We start from the raw sequence: 24,023 nt of genomic DNA, 5'->3' as shown, positions 1-24,023 counted from the left end.
ACGACTTGGTGGATTTATAAAGTACATTTTTTCACCTTTTTGATTTGTAAGATTGGCACATACTGCCATCTACTGCACACTAGCAGAATGGCTGTCCGGGTGCGATCATTTACTTTGGAATTTCAAAGATTCTACTCTGAAAAAGTCCTGTCAAATCTTTTTGTAAATGTTAAAAAAGACATCCACAAAAGGGATCATTACAGCGATAAGATGTGTGACCATTTCATAAGGGATCTCTTAACAATAGTTGTATAATTACAACAATCACAATTATGTCCACTACAGGCTTCCGTAGTCAAGCCAGCAGACTGTTTTGTTGACGTCGAGCTGTAGCTTAAGTTCTCCTTTTAAATGCTTCCTTCCCATCACTTAACGAACCAAATCGCCTAACTGGGTGGGATTTATGAAGCCAATCTCGCAATCAGCGAGTCACATCCACAGCGGACACGTTACACCAATGACCGGTAAGCCAATAGGCCGTAAACGCGGCACAGTGAGATAGCATGTGGTGTTTTGTTTTATATTAACATTCACCGAAACCTACGTGGCTGTATTTATTCCACACATGTGAATCTATCTCTTTCCATTTTTTTTGTGTCCCTAGCTAACTACATTTGCTAAAAACGCGGCAGTTATGCTTCGGTGGATTTTTGGTGCTCGTGATTCTCAAAGCTCCGTGGAGGTGAGATGTTACGTGAACGTCACACACTTACCCAGTGGGGTGGTTCTAGTATTCCAAATAACAGTATCCGAAGTTCCTCAACGTCTCGTGTGTGTGTATGCGTGTTTATGTATGTATGTGCAGACACCCGTATGCGTGTCCGTGAGTATATATATATATCCCTCCATCCATCATCTGTACCGCTTCTCCTCACTAGGGTCGCGGGGGGGTGCTGGAGCCTATCCCAGCTATCTTTGGGCAGTAGGCGGGGGACACCCTAAACTGGTTGCCAGCCAATTGCAGGGCACACAGAGACGAACAACCATCCGCACTCACACTCATACCTAGGGGCAATTTAGAGTGTTCAATCGGCCTGCCATGCATGTTTTTGGAATGTGGGAGGAAACCGGAGTACCCGGAGGAAACCCACGCAGGCACGGGGAGAACATGCAAACTCCACACAGGATGGCCGGAGCTGGGATTGAACCCACGCCCGATGCTGTCTCTCACTGTGAGGCCATCGTGCTAACCAGTCGGCCTCCCTCTCCCTCTCCCTCTCCCTCTCCCTCTCCCTCTCCCTCTCCCTCTCCCTCTCCCTCTCCCTCTCCCTCTCTCTCTCTCTCTCTCTCTCTCTCTCTCTCTATATATATATATATATATATATATATATATATATATATATATATATATATAGTATGTATGTACGGATTTTCAATTTTCGCGGGTGGTCTCGGTCCCCATTAACCGCGATAACCGAGGGTTCACTGTATACTTTCCAATTACTTTTGCACATAGGGCCCGATATATTTGGATTGCTTTCCCCCCTTGGTAAATAAAATCATCATCTAGGAACTGTGTTTTATAAATCCTTGTGTTGTTTCAGTTTGATATTAAAATTGGTTTGATGAAATGAAACCTTTGTGAGTGACCATAATATGCATATAATTTACAAAAAAACCCCCACAGAAATCAGGAAGGGGACATATATGTTTTCACAATACTGAATGTATGTATCTATGTACACAATCACACAAAATAATTATTAGTTTTTAAGCTTCTTACTCATGGATACTAAATTCTGATTTTTTTTTCAGTCTCAAAGTAGGGAAGCTTAAAGTGAAGTTGCTGCACTTTTTTTTTAATTTGCTTGAATTGAAAAAAAAAAAAATCCTGACATCTGCAGAAAAGTGGAGTGTTGTGCATCGGCGAGGAACAGCCCAAAAACTGCTTCACTGAGCTGCAGGTGCTGAAAGGACATTTTGACATTGTTCGATTTCTGGTGCAGATTGATGACTTCAGGTAAAGTCCATCTCACTCCCCTACAAACACACCCACGCACACACACATGTGCACACACACATACCCTCAACCCCCCCCCCCGCCCACATACACTCCAGCCCCTACGCTGATTGACAGGAGAGAGTCACTGCAGAAAAGTCGTAGAGCATGACAAGAACACCATCAGGAGCAGCAGCACCATCATCGTCCTTGTGATTACGTGCGCTCACACACTCACATTTATGGCACACACACACGCATGCACACAAAAACAGGCATTCACACATAATGCATACACATAACATTAAGACCGTGTGTGTACTATATATATGTGATTAAATGTGTATATGTATGTGCGTGCATATATGTGCACAGGCACATACAACCCACACACTGAACAAACACCGGGTCTTGCATGCACACACACTTCTTAAGTCCTATTACACGCGACACACACACATACCTGCTTCCCTATCTATCTCTAAATTGTCACATGTGATTTTGAACACAACAGAGTTTGTTTCAGGGCGCACTTGCATGTGTGGAGATTGAGGAATGGCAAAGTGTTGCAGGTGTGTCGTTCACACTTCCCCTGCTGTCAGTCATCATTCAAAATTCTCTCCCAAGATTGCTTTTAATGTGTTGTCGTGATCGCTTTTCATTTTGTTACCCTGGGGGAGTGTCAAAGTGTAAAATGCGGGTCACAGCAGTTTTTCTGACCCCTCACCTGACCACAAACATTGCACCAGTGGACTTTTTGGATGTCTTTTGTGTTTTTTTGTTTTTTTAGATGCGCTTCAGCCGGGGACGATGGCCTGGTGCTGGTTTGGAACGTGGAGGTAAAGCCTTTGAATGGAGAGTGAAACCGAATGGGGACGGAGCCCCTCTGCCAACAGTCAAAGTTGATGCCCTATCCAAAAAGGATTTTAATTGCAAATAGATACCACAAGATAGCAACAAAGCACTTTTTCTTCTATTGGAGAACACCATGGAGTGACTAAATGAAGCTCCTTCCCTCACTTCAACATAGTTCATTGGCACCGTGATGGCATCAAATAGCGAAGTAACACTGTGGTCCATTTTCAGACGGGCGAGAGTGTGCAGGAGCTTCGGGGTCACTCCCAGCAAATCACCGCCATGGCCGCCTTGCGTTGCAGTGACGTCCGCCTCATCACCGCCTCCTCGGACCGCAGCGTCAGCGTATCCTCGTCCTCACTGGGGCGGTGCCAAAGAGTTTGTTTGGAAGTGACCTTAACTTGAACCCTTGTCAGCTGTGGGACCCAGACACTGGCAACAGACTGCAGACTGTGCTGGACCTTCAGTCATCTGTCAAGGTAAAGTGAAAGAATTAAAGTCAATATTTTGTGAGTAAAAATTGTAATGGTGCCTAAAAAAAAGTGCAAAGTTTTATCAGGAAAAAAAGTTGCATCGTTATGGAAAAAAAGTTGTTTTTCAAGTGTAAATAAATAAGGAAAAAGTCATGGTTTCTTAGAACCAAAACTTAAAATGTAACTTTTTTTGTTGTTGTTGGAGGAGTCACAAGACAAGGCATCTTGATTTCCCGTCAGAGCGCATTTCATACACTGAGCAATGTGCTTCACAGAATTAAAAATACAACATTTAAAAGCATTTCAAACACAGTCATTTAAGATATTCAAAGCAAAAAAGTCACGATGTTGTGAAAACAAAGTTGAATTTTGCCAGAAGTTGGAATGATAATGGAATGGTAGTTTAACAAAAACAAAGTCGTGCTTTTGTGATCATTGAAAAACAATTACAAGAAAAAGATGACGTTTTAGGAATAAGTCATACTTTTACAAAAATGAGGTTGTGATCAAACAAGAAAAAAAGGGTTACGCTATTGTAAGAGTAATAATTTTACGAGAAAAAAAGTCCTAATTTTGTAGGCGACAAAAAAAATCAACATTTAATGAGCTGCTCTTAATGTTTTAAAAAAAGTCGCATTTTTTTGTAAAGTTGTAATTTAAAGAGGAAAAACTTTGATGGAATCTGAGAAAATCTTTACTTTATAGAAAGATGTCATTTCTACGTCTTTTAATTTTATTAGAACAAAATTCACAGTGTTAGACAGATTTCTTTAGAAGAAAAATGGAGGAAAAACTTGTAATTTTATGAGCAAAATGTACATTCTATGAGAATAAATTCATATTAGAGAATTCAGTTTTGAAGCAAAAGTCAACATTTAATGACAAAAACAGTTTTGTGACAAGAATTTAGATTTTATGAGTTAAGATTTGATGGAATTTTACCAGAAAAAAATTGTTAAGGGAAAAAATGTCCACATTTGTACGAGAAAGTCGACATATTGAAAGACATAATGGAAAATTTTAGGAGGGAAAAAAAAGTGTCAATCTGAATAGAAAAAAGTCGTAATTTTACAAATACAAAGTTGACATTTTAGCCTGGACAAAACATTTGGACGGTTTGACTTCGTAATGCGGCGATGAACTTGTTGCGTGCGTGTGTGCATGTCAGTGCATCCTGGTGCTGGAGTGCGTGAGCGCGTGGATCTCGGGCGGCCAGGAATTGTGCGTGTGGAGCAAAGACTTCCGTCTGGAGTGTCTCAAAGAGCGCCACAGCGACACAGGCGAGCGTCCAAACGGCCCTTGCGAACATTCCTGTTTGCATCCCTCTCCGTCTTCTGAGTCGTTTCTGCCTTTTGACAGGAATCAGCTTGTTGATCGAGTTACCCAAGAAGTGCGTGGCCGCCGCCGTGGATAAGACCATCGGTAAATGGTTCTACAAACTTCCTCTGTCGCTCGGCCCAGTTTGTGCTCTGTATCGCGAGGCAAAATTTGAGGTACAATTTGCAGGCTACATGTATTCACGGAATTATAAAGAAGAAAAAAAATGCCGGGCTGGTTAAAAAGAATTATTGTTGAGGAAAGAGTTTTTTCACTAAAATAGTCAACATTTTATGAGAGAAGAAGTAAGTTTTTATGTGGTAAAACTTTAGGATTGTATGAGCCCGTTCTAATGTGAGGAAACTTGCAGAAAAACACAAACAAAAAGAAGTTGTAGTTTTAGCAGAAAGAAAAAGGTTCAAGTTCACTTTTGAAAGTTAACATTTTACAAGAAAAATGATCGGCATTTTATGAGGGAAAAAAAGTTTTATAAAAAAAAAAAAATCTCATAGTTGAGAATAGGAAACAAAAATAAAAGTTTTGGGATGATTTGCCATTTAAAATAAAAAAGTCACAGTGTTCGGAGGAATAATTCCAAATTCCCATTGGAAAAAAATGTAAATATTTTGTTGGATTAAAAAAGGTTTTCCCTTGACCCGATTGATTTTTTTGCTAAAAAGTCGGAATTTTACGAAAAAGTTCATATTTTTAAGAGGAAAAAAGTCGAAATTTTACCAGATGCAATGGAAATATTTCCGAGGAAAAGTCCTAATTGTGCAGACAAAAAAGTCTTAAGGTCATGAGAAGAACCATTAAAATGTAATAATGGCAAAATGCTTTTGTTCCTGTCAGTCATCTACAAGCTAGTGGAAAGCAGCGATACCCTCTCTATATTGGAGCTCCGCTGCCTGGCGGACCACCAGGACCAAATTCGCGCCCTGGTCAACATCAACGGTTAGTGGCTAAATACCCCCCTCGATAATACCCGAGCGAGCGCCCCAACAATGCTTCCCCACAGACGGCGTATTCGCCAGCGGCTCCCACGCGGGTGAGCTGATCGTGTGGGACTCGTTGGACTGCGGCGTGCTGGCCTATCAGCACATCCTGTGGGAGGAGCCTCAGACCCATGCCACGCAGTCCAACATCCAAGCGGGCAGGCCCAAAACCAGCGAGATGTCCATTCAGCACCTGGCCTCCAACGGAAACGTCAGTAACACGTCCTCACACACATGGATAGAAAAGGTCTCCACGCCCCATGTCAAAGAAAGAAAGAAACAAATAAATAAAACTCTTCCTAGAACGATCCGATTCTTTCTGTCTCTCAAAGTGACAGTTGCTAATAATACGTGGATGTAATACGCCTGATAGGGACATCTAAAAACACCACAGGTGGGAGTGGTCTTTCTTTTTAGTACGTGCACTCACCTTTGTGTAATGAGAGTTTGGCTTTGATCTTGTAGTGGGGAAAGTGTGGGGAAGAAACTTTCTTTGAAGTTTGTTCATAAGACTGTCATAATCATGTCATGACACTTGACACATGAATCCTAATGACAGATGTCATTCTGTAAATTATGTCACTTTTGATTGTAAGTTGACATTGACCAAATGACACTTAATGTACTAACTACACTTTTCAGCTGGTGGCAGCGGCGGTGGGCTGCGGCATGTATGTGTTCAATGTGGCGACAAAGGCAGTTGTGGCGTACAGAAAGTGCGCCCACGACTCGGACATCCTGCACATCGCGCTGCTCTCCGAAAGGTCAGCTGGGCCAGAGTTGTTTCCGCAAAATGTGCTTTTTTTTTTTATTTTGTGACTTTGTTATCCTTTCGGTTTCAGTGAGCTGATGTCGTGTTCGGAGGACGGCAGTGTGAGGATGTGGGAGATTCGAGAGCTGCCTTTAGCCGGAGAAGCCGCCACTCCAGGTCATTTGCAACACTTCTATGCTCATATTTACAAAAAAAAAAAAAAATCACAAGTTTGGTTGTGTGAAAGTGCATCATTTGGTCGTCGAATTAGGAAAAAAAAACCACCTTTTTTTCCCTCATAGTACACTGCTTTTATCTCATAAGTTTCTTGTTTTATTTTTGGAAAGTGTCAACTATTCTGGTGAAATGATGACTTGATTGTTGTTGCAATATGCTTTTTTTCACTTATAAATGTATGACTTTGTTCTTGTAAAATAACTTCTGATTTCTTTCTGATATATTTCCCGCAAATTTGTGACTTTCCGTGATTTTTACATATAATAAGTTTTCAGATGTAAAATTGAAACTATTTTTCCTCGTTTAATGAGTTTGTTCTTGCAATATTCCACTTTTTTTCTCTCCTTTATTATTTTGTTACACACTTTTCTTCATGAATTGTTTGATTTCTTCTTTTGAATAATTTAAAAGATTAGTTAACATGTATTTTTACTTGTAATATTGCAATTTTAATCTTGTACCATTAAGCCTTTGTTTCATTTTTTATTCTCTATCAATTTTTATTTTTTCCTCAAAATCCTAAAATTTGCACTTTAGTGTTGTATTTATGTTATTGACAATGTTTTTTTTCTTGTATTATTAACGTTTTTTTTTAACTTAATATCGACTTTACAAGTTCAATCGTCTTTTATGGCTTTTTTCTTGTATTACACATGCTTTGCTTGGGAAAAGAGCAAACTTCATTCTTATTTCTCTGATAAAGTGACGCCTTTTATTTTCGTAAATTGACATATTTTCCCATAAAATATTAAAAAACCTTTTTCCCCGGATAATTGCAAGTGTATTTCTCTTTTACTGTCATCTTGAACACATACTTGTCATGCATGTAGTACTTAACCACAATGTAATCTATTACTCAGGGTTCTTTGGCATGTGGACGTTGGCTCGCTCCAGCAGGCAGCCGTGTCCTCCATCCAAGAAGACCTCGGACCTGGCGCCCGGCAAGACGTTGGAGTTGACGGGCGACTTGATTGGACACTCGGGTGCCGTCCAGGTATGTCTGTCGGGGAGGAGGGAATTGTGAATTGATTGTCAAAATAATTGATTTAATTTACAATCAATGATTTGTTCAGTAATCATTTGATTCTTGAGCCTCTACTTCATTACACAATTGTTATTGAGACTTATTTTAGACTTGAACTCAAATTCTCCAAAAACTGTGTATAAACTAAAACTAATCAAAACAAAATTAAGAGTGTTTTTCAAAAAGGTAAATGTAACATAGATGATCTAAAAACAAATGAGAAGTTACTGAATTAAAAAAAACTAAATCCAAAGGAAATGAAAGCTCACTATGATGAAATCGACTGTTGTCACGTGTTCGTTGTTGGTTCTTTCTTTTCTTGGCGTTGTTGCTCAGATGTTCGTGGTCTTGCCGGACAACGGCCTGCTGACTTGCTCGGCCGACCACCAACTCATCCTTTGGAAGAACGGCGTGAAGCAGTCGCGCCTCCGCAGCTTGGCGCTCTTCCGCAAACTGGAGGAGAACGGCCATTTGTGAAAGACAGACAAGCCTTTGACTTTGAAGCTTCCGGGAATGCAAAACAATTAGACGAGCCCTAGTTCGATTGTGTCTTGTGCTATATTCTATTTTCGTTTCAGAATTAAAAATTTAAATAAAACTGTTTTTGACTCTTACTTATGCGTTCCAGACTACAAACTAGAGTCTAGTCTAGACTAGACAATCAAGCTGTATTTCCATTTTATTGTTCAAGCGAGCGTTCAAGAGGAACACCTACCTGAGCACGCAGGACAATATGGAGGATTGAAAGTGCCAAAATTAAATAATAAATAAATATACCATGAAATGTTTAATTAAAATAGTCATTAATTAATTAAATGCTTCATTTATTAATTAAATGTGGAATTAAATAAATAAATGAGTCATTAATTAAATTATCAGTGATTATGTACAAAAACAAAATCAATATAATCATTTCTGTCTTTAATTAATTATTTCTGTATTTAATTAATTACGTATCTATGTATTTAATTATTTGTGCATTTAATTATTTCATGGTGCCACGTTGCAGTGTTTCATGAGGTAATTATATCTGTCAAACTCGCCCATCAAAGTTATTGGGTGGGGCTAAACGCTGACAAACTCTGCCGCAAAACTCAACTTGACCGGGCAAAACAGGTCGCTAGCGCACGCCTCGCCTCGCCACCGCTTGAGCACGCCTCGCCTCGCCACCGCTTGCGCTAGCCTCTTACTTGGCTCAGTTTGCAAGCTTGTGCTCGCCTTAAGCCTCGCTTGAAGGCTGCCCGGAGTTAAACTTTGGACGACTTCAGTTTATGTCATGTCAGCGCTTTGCTGTCATCTCGTGGCATCGACACGCAGTTACAAAAGCCCTTCCTTCACCACACCTTAAGTTTCAATTTCAAGTGAAGCGTAGTTCAAACTCGACTCAATTTTTATTTACACTAAAATTCCGACTTTAGGCTTGAAAAATTACGACTTTTTCCTTGGAAAATTGCCATTCGTTTCTCTTATAAATTACCCACCTTTCATAACAATGTGACTTTTTTGTTTTGTGAAATTTGGACTTTTTTCCCATAAAAACTTCCAATAAGTCTTGACTCTACTCAACACTTTGTGACTTCCTTCTCATTTTCCTTCTCAAATGTGATTTGTTTTAAGTAACATTTGAGCTTTTTTTTAATCCTCTTTTTCTGATTCAGACTCTCATAACGTTGTGACTCCGTTTTATAAAATCATTACTCTTTTTAATTTTTTGGATTGGTTCTTTGTGTTGTGTTGTTTCTATGAAAGCTTTTGTGTGTGTGTGTGGGTGTGTTTGTGACTATGAATTCTGTATTTATCATTTAATTGCAAACAATTCAGCCGTTCATTTTCTCTCTAGCTTGTCCTCATATTGTGACTGGTCGCAAGCCAATCACAGGTAGCTAGACAAGCGATGAACTGGTCGACAGTCAAAAGTTACAGTTTACCTAGCAAGCGCTTTGTTACAGCTCCAGCTGTTGTGAAATGCGCTAAAAATAAAGTTGTATTGTATTGATGGAAAGTATCATTTTATTTCATTTTATTTTATGCGACGATTAATCGACAACTTATCGATTATTAAATTAATAAATTTTCATAACTGATTCATATTTGAGAGACCTTACTAAACTAAAACGGTCCAAAGCCTCAATTTCAGCCTCTCAATTGTAAATATTCCATTTTTTTTGGAGGGGGGGAGCTTGTTTTTTTTCCCCCCCAAATAAGACATTTGCGAACAACAATGAGTATTTTTTTATTATTATTTCTTAACGGCCGTTAAAACCCGTACCTGAATTCGAATTCATTTACATTTGTGCTGCTAATTTGAAATAATGTTCTTTTTCCGAATAAAGGGATGCAAATGTAATCACGTTTTTTTAACAGTTTTCTTCCAAGCCCGATTCATCTTGTAATTTGTTGTCACGTCACCGCCAGGTGTATATAGTTCTGTTTAATTGTCGAAATACAACATTTGTGCTCACCGACGCCAGGGGTATAAAAAGTGGTGTTTCTTGGTAGTAAAAAGTGTTTTTCAGCTGACTGACGTGAAATTTTGGTTGAAAGTCCACTTCGGACACGGTGTTCTTCACGCCCACTGACGCCCACGTGACCAGCGGCACTTCCTCAAATCGCGAGAAGCACGCGCCTGCTTGCACGTCATCTTCTCCTTGAAACTTGTGCTGCTTTGGATGCTGTAGTTGTCGTCGTTGCTTTAGTTTTTTTGTCTTATCTCTTGACGTTTTTTTTCTGCGGTGATGCGCGCGGGAGTCTTGCGCGTGCTCGCGCTGGCCGCTTTGCTCACCTGCTGCGCGAGGCGCGTGCTCGGCGGGGGGCTCACCAGCAACATCCTTCTTATCGTCACGGACGACCAGGACCAACATCTGGGGGGCATGGTGAGTACGCGCGCTCAAGGGGCCTTTAGATCCCCCTGCAGCCAGCTTCCTGATCACTATTTATTTTTTCATTTTTTACTATTCGATTGCTTGTCTTCAACTTCCACTCTGCTCCTTTCTCAACGCAACTTCACTTCCCAGTTGATTTCTTGACATTTGGTCTTGGTTGGTTGCTAAATTTTCGATCGATTTTGAGTGCCGCCTGTTTGTTTTTAATGCCCACTAAAAAAAAATTGATTTTGGTTTTCTCAGCATGTATGCTGTTTTGTTCACCTCTCTCAGGGCGTTCGAACTTGCCCCTCCCCCTTGCTAAAGTACAGGAATTGTCATTATTGTTACAAAATCAGTGTGCTAACTGATCGTACTTGATTAGAATCAAATGAACAGTGTCAGAGTACTCGCCTTCCAACTATTTCTTTTCTCTTCAACTTGTAGTCTAGGACAGAATAATTTGAAAGAATACTCATCATTGCGATTTGTTATGATTTAGCTTTCAAGGTCCTCTTCTTTGTGTATTTTTTGAAAAAAAAAAGCAATAATCTGATTAAAAAAAAAAAAAAAAAATTTCCATGCATGTTTTGTTCTGGTAGTTTTGTCCCACGCTGAAATCAAGGCAAATGATGAACCAGGAACTGATCTGAAAGGCAGTTTTTTTTAGACTCAAAAAAGGAGTTTTTGCAATTGGCTTGTTGTATTGAAAAGCTCATGTGTTTATTTTGATGATTGCATTTGTCAACATAAAGAAATCCCATGATGGTCTTCTGTGCATGTATATGTGTTGCCATGTCTTGACTTTCACTTCCTGTTCCCAGACACCAATGAAGAAGACCAAATCCCTCATTGGCGATGCCGGCGCCACCTTCGTCAACTCTGTGAGTCCTCAGTGACTAGGCTCCTCCTATTGCCGGCCGCAACGTCATTCTTCCTATCCCCTTCAGTTCACAGTGACGCCGCTGTGCTGCCCGAGCCGCTGCAGCATCCTGACCGGTCGCTACCCTCACAATCACCTGGTGAGGAACAACTCGCTGACCGGGAATTGCTCCAGCGCGGCCTGGCAGAGCCAAGGCGAGTCGCAGGCCTTCCCCATTTTCCTCAGCAAGAGTGGCTACCAAACCTTCTTTGCCGGGAAGTACCTCAACCAGGTGGGGACCTCGTTCGCCGACTTGCGCACGCTCATTTTGTAGCCGTGGCACATGATTGGTAGCAAGCCACTGAAAAAAGTGAGGACTGGAAAGCGACTACCCCATCCGTCTAGCAAAGACGCAAACATGAACGAGTTATTAACTATTATTCAGTAGTTGAATTATTGCTGATTCAGTGGACAAAGACTCAAAATAATCACACAAACGCACTTTTATGGCGCATCTGCGAATGGGACGTGGTGGCACCTTGATGGCTTGCGAAGCCTGTCCACTGCTTTTGGGCTGTAATATCTCCCTCCTCGCAAACACTTAGCAAAGTTCTTAGTTAGTTCTGTTGCATGTTGAACTGGAGTGCACATACAAGGGGGATTGAAATGCCAACTTCTGATTGCGAGACCTTCATTTGACGCTTCTTTTGTCTCTCAACAGTACGGCAAGAAAGAAGCTGGAGGTGTTGGCCATATTCCTCCCGGGTGGGACCAGTGGCATGCGCTGGTCAGTGACGCGCACATATATGCGCAATTTGTCGCACATGTTCCTTCATGACTGTGTGTGTCCACAGGTGGGAAACTCTCGCTACTACAACTACACTCTGTCCAGAAATGGTGCCGAGGAGAAGCACGGTGACAACTACACGGACGACTACCTCACTGACCTCATCGTAAGTCATGCATGCATGCGTTTCGTTGGTCCTCCGCCAACGTGGCTTTCGGCTTTCCCGCCCGCAGGCCAACCGCGCTCTTCAGTTCCTGGACAACTACAGCCCTCAGCGTCCGTTCTTCCTCATGCTGGCGCCGCCCGCACCCCACTCGCCCTGGACCGTCGCACCGCAGTACCGCCGGCGATTCGCCGACGTCAAAGCGCCCAGGGACGGAAGCTTCAACAGGGCGGCCAAGGTGCGGCCAAATTCACTCGGTGGCCTCTGGTGACGGCTGACATCCGCGCTGACTCGAAATAATCCTCGTTGCGGTTTTGCAGGACAAGCACTGGCTGATGCGCCAGCCCGCCAATCCGATGTCCAACAGCTCGCTCGCCTTCCTGGATGACGCCTACCGCAAGAGGTGCCGTCAGGAAAACATATATACAATATACGATGACGATTATAACAATGGCAGCGATGGTGCCGATGACGTCGATGACCTCAGCGATGTGACTCCGCCCCACAGGTGGCGGACGCTGCTGTCGGTGGACGACCTGGTGGAGACGCTGGTGAGGAAGCTGGAGGAGCTGAAGGAGCTCAACAACACGTACGTCTTCTTCACGTCAGACAACGGCTACCACACAGGTCAGTGGAACGCACACACGCATGACTCCAACTTGTGGACTTTGATCAGTGCAGTTCCTGAATTTACCAGCAGGTGATGGTGATGTGGTTTTTGCCGGCAGGTCAGTTCTCTCTGCCAGTCGACAAGCGTCAGTTGTACGAGTTTGACATCCGCACGCCGCTGCTGGTGCGCGGCCCCGGTGTGAAAGCCAACACCACGATGAAGGTCACAAAAGATGCACAAACACGTTCTGCCTCAATTAATCGTTTTTTCCGTGACTGGTTATTTTGTTGCGCAATGACTGCGGATGTGGCTGTGTTTGAAATGAACCAATCACACTCGGGTTAACTTTCGATCAATTTCAGATGTTCTATTAGGCTTTTTCCGACATGTTTTTCTGGCAGAAACCTAAAAGTTTTGCGCCAACACAGACTGCAATTTGGAATGGATCTTTATTTTCTGACAGAGCCTTCAAAGTCCTCATACTCGACCTACGACGTTTCGACTCTACGATGGCCGTTCCTCAGCCAATATTTTAGGATCACCCTTCCAGGCTAATGTGACCCCGATCGGATATTTTTTTTTTAAATGACAGTCTAAACCAGGGGTGGGCAAACTTTTGATTGGCAGGCCACAATGGGTTCTAAAATTTGACAGAGGGGCCGGACCAAGAGAAGATAGATGGAGTGTTTTGGTAACCTCACCTCATCGGAGAAAAAAAACAAACATTTAATTTTAAATGAAAGTGAACAAAAGCATTACAACAAAATGTATGTCTTCGAAACACCACAGTATTTAGAAAATAAAACATTAACAAGGTTTATTCATTTAATTTTTTTCAAGTTCGGGGGGCCGGATTAAAGCGTCTAACGGGCCGCGTGTGGCCCCCGGGCCGTAGTTTGCCCACCCCTGGTCTAAACGGTTCAATTCCATTATTTTCAAATCCGACTTTTGCCACTTTCACATGTGGTCCAAGATTGGATACTTACAATTCAATACGAGCCGGTTAAATTAGCCGGCCTGTTCATCAGTTGGGTCGTTCTCGTTACCAATCTTCTGGGTCAATGGAACCAATTCGATATTACAGCCAAACTCGGTCCTCTGGTTCATTTTTCAATTTTGTATTTGCCTCAAATTGAATTCTGTGCAATATTACAATAGAAACTTTTTTTTCTTTTCGATAGCCAATTGAAAATGGAAAGAACGAAGCTCCACTGTGGAGGCCGTCGACAATGTTTGTTTTTATTTTTCTTGATCTTCAGGCTCCCGTGCTGAACATTGACCTTGCGCCAACTATTCTGGACATCGCCGGCATCAATGAGTCAGCCGCCAACGTGGACGGGCAATCCTTTTTGCCTCTGATGGTCCGCTGATGACATCACTGTCCGAAAGCATCAACGTGAGCTAACGTCTTCTTGTTCTGCATCAGGCGCCGTCGTTGCGCAACGGCTCTGCGCGCCCTTTCTTCCTGGTGGAGCACATGGGCGAGGGGCTGTCCAGCGGAGACCCCACCTGCCCCAAGATGGGCCCCGGCCTGGCGGTGAGTAGACGGGTATGCGCTTGGTAGCGGAGGGGTGTGGATGACTGGGAGAGCTACGCTGATTTCTGTTAGCCTTTTTTAAAACCGATGTATTAGGCTAGCTGACTTTTGTCAGGATAAAATGATAGGTTGGTTGCACGTTGAGTTTTTTTGTAGATGCACAAAGTTGACTTGAATTTGTCATTTTACGTTTTGATCTGGACGTTTGAATTTTCTTGCTCAATTTGTCGTTGGTTTGGTCAGCAATGTTACCCCGACTGCGTGTGCGAGGACTCCTTCAACAACACGTACGCCTGCGTCCGAACGCTGGACGGACGTGACGACATGCAGTACTGCGAGTTCGCCGACAGCGAGGTAGAGTTTGCCTGCCACAATTCCTAAAAAGGGTTAGAATTGCTTACACCTGCCACAAAAACGTGGCCAAGTACAACTTTGTGTTAGTGAACAAAGCTCCTCAATGCACTTCAACATACTTCCATGGCATCAGGATGCCTCAAAATTGGAGCAAACCACTACTTTTGTCCAAATGAAACTCCCCACATCACTTGAACACAGTTCCTTGTCACTAACGCGTCATGAAATGGTGGCAAAGCACTACTTTTGTGTAAAGGAAGGCCCTCAACTCAATTGACTAAGTTCCTTGGTGGCTAGATGCGAACAAGATGGTGGCAAAGTGCTCCTTTTCTTTCACCAAAGCTCTCAACTCACTTTTAAAGTCGTAACAAAGCATTACTTTTGTCGAAAATAAGCTCTTCAACTCACTCCACCAGAGTTCTTTCTCAGCAGACTGCCACAAAAATAGCAGCAAAACAGCACGTGGGTGTAAATAAATAATGCTCCTCAACTCATTCAGTTTCCTGAAACTAGGCTGCCACAGAATGATACCAAAGCATTACTTTTGTCTAAAAGAAGCTCCTCAACTCACTTCACCATAGTTAATTTGCACCAGGCTACCGTAGAAATGGCAGCAGAACACTACTTTTGTGAAAATGACGCTCCTCAACTTACTGCGGCATATTTCTTTGGCACCAGGATGCCACAGGATTGCATGGAACTCCTTTAATCACTCCAATGTTGTTCGTTGGCACTGAGATGCTTTTACGGTGCATCCCAATTTTCACTAACGTATTTTTCATTAGCTGAAAGTTGATCGAATCTCCGCAAGCGGGAAGTGATTTGAGCTTGGCTTTCCCCCTTTCAGTCATTTGTGGAGGTTTACAACCTGCGCTCGGACCCCCACCAGCTGGAGAACATCGTGAAGAAGGTGGACCCAGCCGTGCTGCAGACTATGAACCAACGGCTCATTAAGCTGCAGTCGTGCCAGGGCGCCGGATGCCGCGCCCTCTCCACGTGAGGGCCAATCATGGCCGAGCAAGTCGTCTAACCACGTTCGTCAACACCGTGTTGAGACACCTCTAATTTTTCACTTGAAAAGCATCGGAACCAAAGCCGCCATTTTGATTACTGCCGGCCACGAGGACCTATTTCCTGTGTTTCACTGTCTGAACATGTGCTCCACTTCCTGTTTTGACCCAATTGCACCACAAGATTGAGACTTGTCACCCCCTCCACTCCTCTAAATCAAGCATTTTTTTTTTTGCCAGATGGCACCACAAGCAATATTTTTATGGGACATGGCTTCGATAGGTACGCTCCAGAAATCCACAAATCCCGAATACATGGGGGGGGGGATTCTGTAAAAATCAACCTCACCACTGTGGACTGGCTTCATGCTAACCGAAACTTATTTTGTTCACTTTTTCCAAATGAGGGCTCCCACTTGTGCAGCTGAAAGTTGAACTCTCTTAATCGTTTCAATTCCCTCTTCATGCTCCGCCAGTTATCTTAGCTTGGTGACATGAAATGCAAGTTTTTTTGTTTTTTTTAATTATTCCATCATCGCTGTGCCATGGTCATTTTTTAAAAATCAGACTTGCCACCAAATATTCACAAAGAGATGAGTTTGCATCATTTTTAATTGTTTTGTTCTGTTATGTGTTGCAACTGTTTGCACTGCCGACACCTTTGATGTAAATGTTTGCACTGCGATGAATGGAAATAAATCAAAAGTAGCTTTCTCATCTTTACTTGATGTTTTTATTGCATCATTTTCTGTTGGGCTCAACTAACTTTCCATGACAATCAACCAGGAATGGAAGGTTGGATTTTAATAGAAAACACATTTTAGCTTCATCCTGACTAAAAAAAACAAATTTCACCCAAGTACTGTTGCACCTCACATTAAAACTGAGTATCTATATGTTTGGTATCAAGAAAGTGTGTGTCACGATTGGGAGAAGAAAGTCCGTTATGAGAAAAGATGGGAGTGAATGGCAAACGGCATGTAGAAGAAGAAAAAAAAGGTTTAACTCGATGACATGAAAAGCTCAGCCGAAGCCAAACACTATTAACCTCGGTCACTGCTTGACGTGATTCTTATACTAGAGAGCAGTAAAAGGTAGAAATATTTTTTGGGGAGGGAGCGGACCAATCATCAAAAACAAAAATAGAATCAGCACTTGTTTTTTTCCCCTTTATTCATCAAGTAGGCCAACGCAAACGATCTTGTGAGTGTGCCTCATCGCCCTTCAAAATAAGATGAAGAGAAACTGCTGGGCTGCCCCGACAGGAAACTGGAAGTGGAAGGCAAATTGGCCGTCAGAGATATTTGTACACTTGCTTCTCCTGCAGTGTCTGCACGTTCAGCTTGACGGGACATTTATAGAAGTGCGACAGCAGCGACTCGGCGTATCCGATCAGGAAGTAGAACTTGTGCGGCGGCAACTTCTGCACCATGAGCGCGCACACGGTCAGCAGATTGCCGCGCCGCTTGATCACCAGCTCGTCGGCCAGGCAGCCGTGGAAGGTGCCGAACATCAAGCGGCGAATGAAGGTGTCCTCCACTGCACGCTCCGCCGCGCCGTCCTCACCTTTCAGGTTACCTGGCAGGGACGCAGACAGACCAAATTTTAAAAACTTCAAATCATGTATAATAATAAAACAACAAATGTGAGTGATTTTCTTCTTTTTCCCCTTTTTTACAATGGACAGAACTGTGTGAACTTTTTCCCTACTTTTACAACAAGTGCCACACAAATTCCTGTTGACACTTGTGCGCGTTTGGCTGGTAATTAGTTCAGGCTGTACCCTGCCTGTTGCCCAAAGAAAAGACAGCTGGGATAGGCTCCAGCACGCTCCAGACCCTCGAGAGGAGAAGCGGCTTAGATAATGAGTGGATGTACTTGTATGACAGTTAAGAACATTGACAGTTGGACTCTAGTACAGGTTATCGATTTCCTTTATTTGCTAGATTGAAAATACGCATTGAATGAATTGTTGCCTTGGCGAGCTCTCAGTTCAAGACTCACTGGTGTGCTGCGACAGCCATCCTTTATGGTGGCCTATGTGGTGAGGTTTCAGGGCCTGTTCATAGGTGAGAGGACGGTCGCCTTTTCCTACTCGGATACGAGCGGCTCGGTTCTGCCCAGCAAAAGAACAATGAATTCACTTAACATTTGTCATGTTTCTTGGACGTGGACACAGCTGTCCTTACCTTGCAGCAAACTGCTGTGACGTGAAGAGCTCTGCTTCCGGGCAGACTTGACCTGCTCACTGCAACCTACACACAAAATATATCATTTTATTAAGAGCAGGGTGCCAATATTCCATGTATATGTCCGTTTTGGAACAAAAATAAATAAATAATCCCTCGTTTTAAATGTGCTGGTAACTATCAGGAGATGTAATTAGTTATGAGCGAGACTAAAAAGATAACTAAAAGAAACATTTAGTGAATTTGTTTCAATTCTTTTATGTATTAAAGATATTCTCAGTAACTGTATTTCCATCTCACCATAGACAACTAGCACAACGAACAGATATGAGATGCGACTAATATAAGCACAGCTCCCAATAACAAAGTTCCGCCTTGAACGTAGGTAGATACGAGCCGTTTCCATACAAAAAAAGTTAATTATGTGTTACCTGAAGTGCATTTAAATCCCTTTACTCACCAGGAACCTCCAGCATCCTGTGCTGCTCAAGGGCGCCGCCATCTTGCTTTCACCTATTACGATACTAACGCAATTTACCTTCACTTCGTCCGTTATAGGATTCAAAACACACAAAAAAATAATTTGGATATTTAATTGAACAAATGAATTAATATAACATTTGATTTTGAATCATAATATTTTCATTAAATGCAGAACTATTACGGAACTATTTATCGTTTCTCTCGTTCCCGGTCCTGAACGAATACTGTACATGAAGGAACCGGATGTAAAAACAAGTAATAATTTATATATTTTTATGCATATATTTATTTACATGTATCGATTTTAAAGCTGTATAAACAATTTCTGTTCACATATTAAATATGTAATATGGATATTTATATTTTAATAATGTGTTTGAATTGATTTACTATGTCAGTTTAGTTTGTTCCTGTTACACTCAATGTAAGGTCAATTTATTTTGAAGGTGACCAGCCGGAAATGTGTCATTATTCTGGAAGGAACCTCCACGGACGCTGAAGAAATGCTCCTCAGCTGGAGGAAGCATTGATTGTTTTCCTCCAAAAGTCTGCTTCTTTTTCTCTTTTGTACAGTTGTTAAGCTGTTTTATTAAGACACTTTGCAGCATCTTTGACGTAGCAACGTGGAAAGCGTCGCCATGTCGTTACCACTCGAGATGACGGAAATGTACGACAACGCGCTGCTTGGCATCCTGCAGCACGTCGGAAACATTCAGGACTTTCTGCAAGTCTACTTTGGCTTTTTGTATCGCAAGACCGACTTTTATCGCCACCTCTCTGGTCCCGGCGACAAGATGGGCTTCCCGCCAGGTGTAGCCGAGAAGATGGTCTTGAAGGTGTGCTCACTTTTTGACCCAACAAAAGCTTTGAAATGCATTGAACCTGTTTTGGAGCTTTTACATTTGTTAAACTTTTGGCCTGTGTTTGACTCGGGAGGCAACGATTTCCATGTTATCACATTTTTTTACAGTTAATCAACATTTCTGGCAAGGTTTGATCACTGTTACTTTGTTCAATTGAACTTTATTGACAAAGCGATAATATACAATTTAACTAATCAGTCAAAATGGTTACGTTGCTAACGAAAAAAAACATTGGGAACTTATATATTGGGAACTTATATTGGTTTCTTTGCGATATTTTATCTCACTTAAAGCAACTTTTTTGACCAATTTTGAAACATGCAATTCAAGTTAAGTTTTTTGACCAAGCGGGACTTTGCAATGTTAATAAAAGACAATCAAAAATGATTTCTTAACGAAAATTCTGAAGTTGAATTTTTTTTTTTTTATTCTGCTTGTATTTGTACTTTACATTAATAAATTGGTCCCTTGCAGCCATTTTGTCAAAAGGTTTTTGACATTTCAGCAGTGTTTTTAGCTAGTTTTAAGTTCATCCCTTGACTGTAACTCTTAACAACATACACAATCTAACAACTTTAATCTCCCTTTACCCCGCGCAGACGTTCAAGATGTTTGAGAGGTTTTCCGAGGATATCCGCGAGCTCCAGAAGCAGCGGGACGAGGCGGCGACTGTTCCTATGGCAGTCAAGGAGCTGGAGGTTATTTCGGAGGCCACACAGGGGGCAAGCGCTTCGTTGTCCTCAGATCCCGTTGAAGAGTCTCAAACCTCTGCCAAACCTCAGGCTGATGGTGGTGACGCTGCCATAATTCAAGCCGACCAGGAAGCGGCTCCGTCCCTCTCAACAAAGTCAGTTCTCGCCTGTCAATCAAAGTTGAATTGAAACACAATGACAAAAAGTGCGAGGGTGAATGTGTAAATTTCGTTGGAGTATTGACGCTTCCCGTTGGCCCCGAATGCAGCAAGTGTTGGTCCACAGACTGACCGGAGGTGGTGTAATGGCATTTCCGAGAGTACCTGACACAACATCTCTTAGTCCCCTAGATGATTGTGTGGCTTTATTTAGAGATGTGACGTCCTTCATTATCACTGTCCACAGCAGCATGTGTTGGTTGATGAAAAGATTGCAGAACTTAATCAGAGATTGTGGCTCTTTTGAGTGTCCCTGAATGCAGGAGCCGCAGTATGATTTGAGGGCAAGTTCTTCATTTCCCTGTATTCCTGAATGTAGCATAGTTTGGATCACAGAATGTTTGTGAGCTTTTTGTAAACGTGTGAAGTTTTCACGTGTCCCTAAAGGCAGCATGTGCTGGCTAGATGGATAATGTGTGATTTATTTTGGAGATGTTACGTTAAGGGAACATGATTAGTCCGCAATCCGCATAATAGCAGCAGAAGAAGTTGAAAGCCAACATGATCACGCAAGTCGCACGTATGGGAACACTTTGGCAGCTTGAGGTGAAACGAGTCCTCAAATTAATAATATAATATTTTATTTCTGTCTCTTGTTCTGACACGTCATTTCAGACAGACATGTCTAGGATTCTGCAAACATATTCGAACACGCTGCCTCTGTGATGGCTAACTTTGAAATAAAGCTTACCAAATTATACACCGGGTCATTGTTGCCAATGCAATAGCATTAGTAGACTTTTACTTTGAAGTTGGCCCTTGTGGTGGCGTAACTTCGTAACTTTCATTTTCGACCTTTCGGCTTGCTTTATCACATTTTTAATTGGCATGACAGTTTTACCACCAACATCAACACATCATCCCGAAATTATATTCAGTCACTAATTTAGGACGCTAACAATCCATTAGTTAATTACGCCGTCATGACACGACTCAAGTCTCCGCCGTTAGTGAATTAGCAACAACTGCCACCCCACCCACAAAAAAAAAAGGTCAAAGGTCCGCAAAATTTATAGACTTGTATGAAACTGTCCGTGGCGAAAATGTGAACCACTGCTCTACTGCATTGTGTGACTTAAGTCAGAGTTGGGATGTTTGCCAGTGTCCCTGAAAGCAACATGTTGGTCTACTGTACTGGATTATGTTGGAGTTGTCTGTTGTTCCTAAAGGCAGAACGTGTCTGTCCAGGCAATGGTGTACTAATTTATTTGGAATGTCAGATTTCCCAGGGCTCCTGAATGCAGCATGTTGGTGCACTCTACTGGATTGTGTGACTGGATTTACGATGTTTGCCAGTGTCCCTGAACACTTCTCGGGTTTTTATTCAGGCCAAACCAGAATGTGTCAGCGTTGGACTCGGACAGCTACAACGGTGCCGTGCGGGAGAAGTACGAGTGGTCTCAGGACTACAATGACGTGGAGATGCGTGTCTTCGTGCCCAAGGAGGTGGTCAAAGGCAAGCAGGTGAGCGCAACGGGGGCGGCTGTGGTGACAGCGGAGAGTTCATGTGCGTACATTTTATGTACTCAGGTGAACGTGAGCCTGCACAGCGGCGGTGTGCGTGTGTGCATCTGCATGGGCCCTGAAGAGCAGACGCTGGTCGAGGGCAAATTCTCGCACAAGATCAACACGGAAAATTCCCTGTGGAGCCTTGAACCGGGAAAATGCGTCGTGGTAACAGACCACTTCGTACCTTATTTACTTCGTGCCTAATCTTGCAACATCCCATCTGCCCAGCAACTCTTGACGGCTCCAGATTCTCACTCCTTTTTTTTTTCCCTCAACCCCTTTGGTTGGCGTTTGCCCACGCTTGCCCCCTGTGCACCTTTTGCACTTTTGTGTCCAGCTATCCTTGAATAAGTCGTCGGAGGTGTGGTGGAAGTGTGTCCTGGAGGGTGAGGAAGAGATCGACGTGGACAAGCTGAACCGCGAGCGCTCCATGGCCAGTGTAGACGAGGAGGAGCACGCCGTCCTCGACCGCCTCACATTTGACTATCACCAGAAGCTGCAGGGGAAGCCCCAGAGTCACGAGATGGTCAGTGTGCACCATAGCACCGAAAAGCAACATGGAGGGCGAAGGGGTCAAGTTCATCAGACAGTGTGAAAGGGGCATGCCACTTCATTAGGAACACCCAACAATGACATGTCATTCGTTCTCTTTTTAAAGGGTGAGTCTTTTTCACTTTGGGTGTTTTGGGAGCGTGTTCCTAATCAAGTGGCTGTGTGCGTTGTGTCAATTCGCCACAGGATGGCGCCATGTTACCACACCACCTCATGATGTACAGTGGCGGTCTGTTTTTTTCTCACAGCGATAAGGCTGGAACGGTTGAATTTAGATATTTTATTTGAACAAACTTGAGATTTACTTTACTTTATAGAAGTCAACACAACTATGAAAAGGTCCAATAAGCTGGTTAATATAAAGATTAAATTCCTTTTGTAAACGTAATGCGTATATTAAGGCTGGGTGACAGAGATAAAAAAATTCTTCATAATATAACTATTTTGTAACCGTCAACATTGATAATTACTGATTATTTTGTTTAACCCATTTAAAATAAAAACACAACAAGACTTAGAACAACTGTATCTTTTTAGGGGACTCATTGCCATATTCCATTCATATTTGACTTGCCTTTTTCGTGTTTGTCTGACATTGCCAAATGTGTACGTGTGCTTTGTGTGTGTGTGTGCATGGTCGTGTGTGTGTGTGTGTGTCCGTTGTTTTGTATTTGTGGTTGTTTGCCATTGTCTGTTTGTGTGTGCCTTTTGTGGATCATGTTTGCAAGTTTGTTTTAAGTGTGTTCCTGATTATGTTGTGTTTTTGTGATCATGTGCAGTTTATTGTTCCTGTCTCTTTGTTGTGTCGTGCGTGTGCACACAGGCGTTTTTTTTTTTTATTTGAAATCGTGTTTCGTCTTAGTGTGTGCAAGTGAGTTATTTATGTGTTGTTGTTTGTGTGCAGTTGTTTGTGTTTAAGTGTGTGCATGAGTTTTGCCCATGCATGTATTTGCCTGAGGACAGCTGAGATAGGCTCCTGTGTGCCCGCGACCCTCGTGAGGAGAAACAGATCGGATAATGGATGGATTTGTTGGTGTGTGCGTGTGTTTTTATGCTTTTGTTTGTCTGTGTGTGTGTGCATGCGCGCAGAAGGTGCACCAAATGCTGAAGAAGGGTTGGGAGGCGGAGGGCTCTCCGTTCAAGGGTCAGCAGTTTGACCCGTCCATGTTCGACATCCCGCCAAGCGCCGTCCAGTTCTGAGCTGACAGCGCCAACTGCTGCAACTTGTGGGTGACTTCCTACTTGTTGGTGACATCACATGGCCCCAATCAAGCCAAGGATGAAGGTGACGCTAGCAACAAAATGGATGATGTCGGTCTTGATGAGGACATAAAAAAAAAAAAACTTAAAAAAATAACTGCACTGACTGGCGCGGCTAGTTACCCAAACACTCCGCCAGGTACCCTGACGGACAAAGTAATTTCTGAAATGAAATAAAATACAAAGTGCTCACTTTTTACTATTGTCTTTCTTGATATGTTCAGCATGAGGTTCCTAATATTTTGGTTCCACGTTGTTTTTATAAAGTCCAGGATTTTCACGTTAGCCTGCCCACAGTGTGAATGTGAGGTTTGTCTTTATGTGCCTTGACATCAGCGGCCGCTCCATTGTTTGGTCAGAATGTGCCCTGTGATTGACTGGCAACCTGTCACTGATTTGCATTGATTCGTATGCAGGCCATTGGCTGTGCTCACTGTGTGGAAGAACCATTCAGTGCTTGGTGGCACTCCACTGGGGCTGGC

The 24,023-nt window shown here is 42.7% G+C and overlaps 4 protein-coding genes across 4 annotated transcripts; 3 read left to right on the top strand and 1 right to left on the bottom strand.

Annotated features, from left to right (window-relative positions):
• Positions 1–288: 288 nt before the first annotated feature.
• wdr41 (WD repeat domain 41) lies at positions 289–8,192 on the top strand. The gene is made up of 14 exons (XM_088281321.1): positions 289–464; positions 605–682; positions 1,845–1,960; positions 2,730–2,778; positions 3,026–3,139; positions 3,211–3,273; positions 4,436–4,547; positions 4,627–4,689; positions 5,437–5,538; positions 5,603–5,790; positions 6,222–6,343; positions 6,422–6,507; positions 7,428–7,561; positions 7,928–8,192. Exons 2-14 carry the CDS (start codon positions 635–637, stop codon positions 8,066–8,068), a joined length of 1,338 nt encoding a protein of 445 aa, XP_088137447.1. The 5' UTR covers positions 289–464; positions 605–634; the 3' UTR covers positions 8,069–8,192.
• A 1,889-nt stretch (positions 8,193–10,081) lies between these two features.
• Positions 10,082–16,498, top strand: gnsb (glucosamine (N-acetyl)-6-sulfatase (Sanfilippo disease IIID), b). Its single transcript, XM_088281320.1, has 13 exons — positions 10,082–10,464; positions 11,277–11,336; positions 11,403–11,606; positions 12,036–12,101; positions 12,169–12,267; positions 12,335–12,502; positions 12,585–12,667; positions 12,773–12,891; positions 12,993–13,096; positions 14,134–14,235; positions 14,301–14,411; positions 14,655–14,765; positions 15,613–16,498. The coding sequence occupies exons 1-13, from the start codon at positions 10,327–10,329 to the stop codon at positions 15,763–15,765; spliced, it is 1,518 nt and encodes a 505-aa protein (XP_088137446.1). The 5' UTR covers positions 10,082–10,326; the 3' UTR covers positions 15,766–16,498.
• mrps24 (mitochondrial ribosomal protein S24) lies at positions 16,495–18,678 on the bottom strand. The gene is made up of 4 exons (XM_088281322.1): positions 18,425–18,678; positions 17,965–18,030; positions 17,780–17,891; positions 16,495–17,353 (listed from the first exon to the last, which is right to left on the bottom strand). Exons 1-4 carry the CDS (start codon positions 18,464–18,466, stop codon positions 17,070–17,072), a joined length of 504 nt encoding a protein of 167 aa, XP_088137448.1. The 5' UTR covers positions 18,467–18,678; the 3' UTR covers positions 16,495–17,069.
• Positions 18,679–18,900: 222 nt separating this feature from the next.
• Positions 18,901–23,624, top strand: nudcd3 (NudC domain containing 3). Its single transcript, XM_088282270.1, has 6 exons — positions 18,901–19,283; positions 19,910–20,157; positions 21,549–21,684; positions 21,751–21,894; positions 22,067–22,255; positions 23,371–23,624. The coding sequence occupies exons 1-6, from the start codon at positions 19,086–19,088 to the stop codon at positions 23,479–23,481; spliced, it is 1,026 nt and encodes a 341-aa protein (XP_088138396.1). The 5' UTR covers positions 18,901–19,085; the 3' UTR covers positions 23,482–23,624.
• The last annotated feature ends 399 nt before the right edge of the window (positions 23,625–24,023 follow it).

Source organism: Idiotropiscis lumnitzeri, chromosome 18 (genome assembly GCF_059441095.1).
Source record: "Idiotropiscis lumnitzeri isolate Australia: NSW breed Sydney's pygmy pipehorse chromosome 18, RoL_Ilum_1.0, whole genome shotgun sequence".
In the NCBI taxonomy this organism is placed as follows: Eukaryota; Metazoa; Chordata; class Actinopteri; order Syngnathiformes; family Syngnathidae; genus Idiotropiscis; species Idiotropiscis lumnitzeri.
Note: the sequence above shows the minus strand (reverse complement) of the source record. Positions and strands in the feature narration are given on the sequence as shown.

Excerpts from the sequence above, each read along its gene's own strand:
- wdr41 (XM_088281321.1), top strand. The coding sequence starts at position 635 with ATGCTTCGGTGGATTTTTGGTGCTCGTGATTCTCAAAGCTCCGTGGAG. Across the intron at positions 1,961-2,729 it reads GTGCAGATTGATGACTTCAG|ATGCGCTTCAGCCGGGGACG; the intron begins GTAAAGTCCATC and ends TTGTTTTTTTAG. Across the intron at positions 2,779-3,025 it reads TGCTGGTTTGGAACGTGGAG|ACGGGCGAGAGTGTGCAGGA; the intron begins GTAAAGCCTTTG and ends GTCCATTTTCAG.
- gnsb (XM_088281320.1), top strand. The coding sequence starts at position 10,327 with ATGCGCGCGGGAGTCTTGCGCGTGCTCGCGCTGGCCGCTTTGCTCACC. Across the intron at positions 13,097-14,133 it reads AAGCCAACACCACGATGAAG|GCTCCCGTGCTGAACATTGA; the intron begins GTCACAAAAGAT and ends CTTGATCTTCAG. Across the intron at positions 14,766-15,612 it reads GCGAGTTCGCCGACAGCGAG|TCATTTGTGGAGGTTTACAA; the intron begins GTAGAGTTTGCC and ends TCCCCCTTTCAG.
- mrps24 (XM_088281322.1), bottom strand. The coding sequence starts at position 18,466 with ATGGCGGCGCCCTTGAGCAGCACAGGATGCTGGAGGTTCCTG. Across the intron at positions 18,031-18,424 it reads CAGGATGCTGGAGGTTCCTG|GTTGCAGTGAGCAGGTCAAG; the intron begins GTGAGTAAAGGG and ends TTTTGTGTGTAG. Across the intron at positions 17,892-17,964 it reads TCACAGCAGTTTGCTGCAAG|AACCGAGCCGCTCGTATCCG; the intron begins GTAAGGACAGCT and ends TTTGCTGGGCAG.
- nudcd3 (XM_088282270.1), top strand. The coding sequence starts at position 19,086 with ATGTCGTTACCACTCGAGATGACGGAAATGTACGACAACGCGCTGCTT. Across the intron at positions 20,158-21,548 it reads GCTCCGTCCCTCTCAACAAA|GCCAAACCAGAATGTGTCAG; the intron begins GTCAGTTCTCGC and ends GTTTTTATTCAG. Across the intron at positions 21,895-22,066 it reads AACCGGGAAAATGCGTCGTG|CTATCCTTGAATAAGTCGTC; the intron begins GTAACAGACCAC and ends TTTTGTGTCCAG.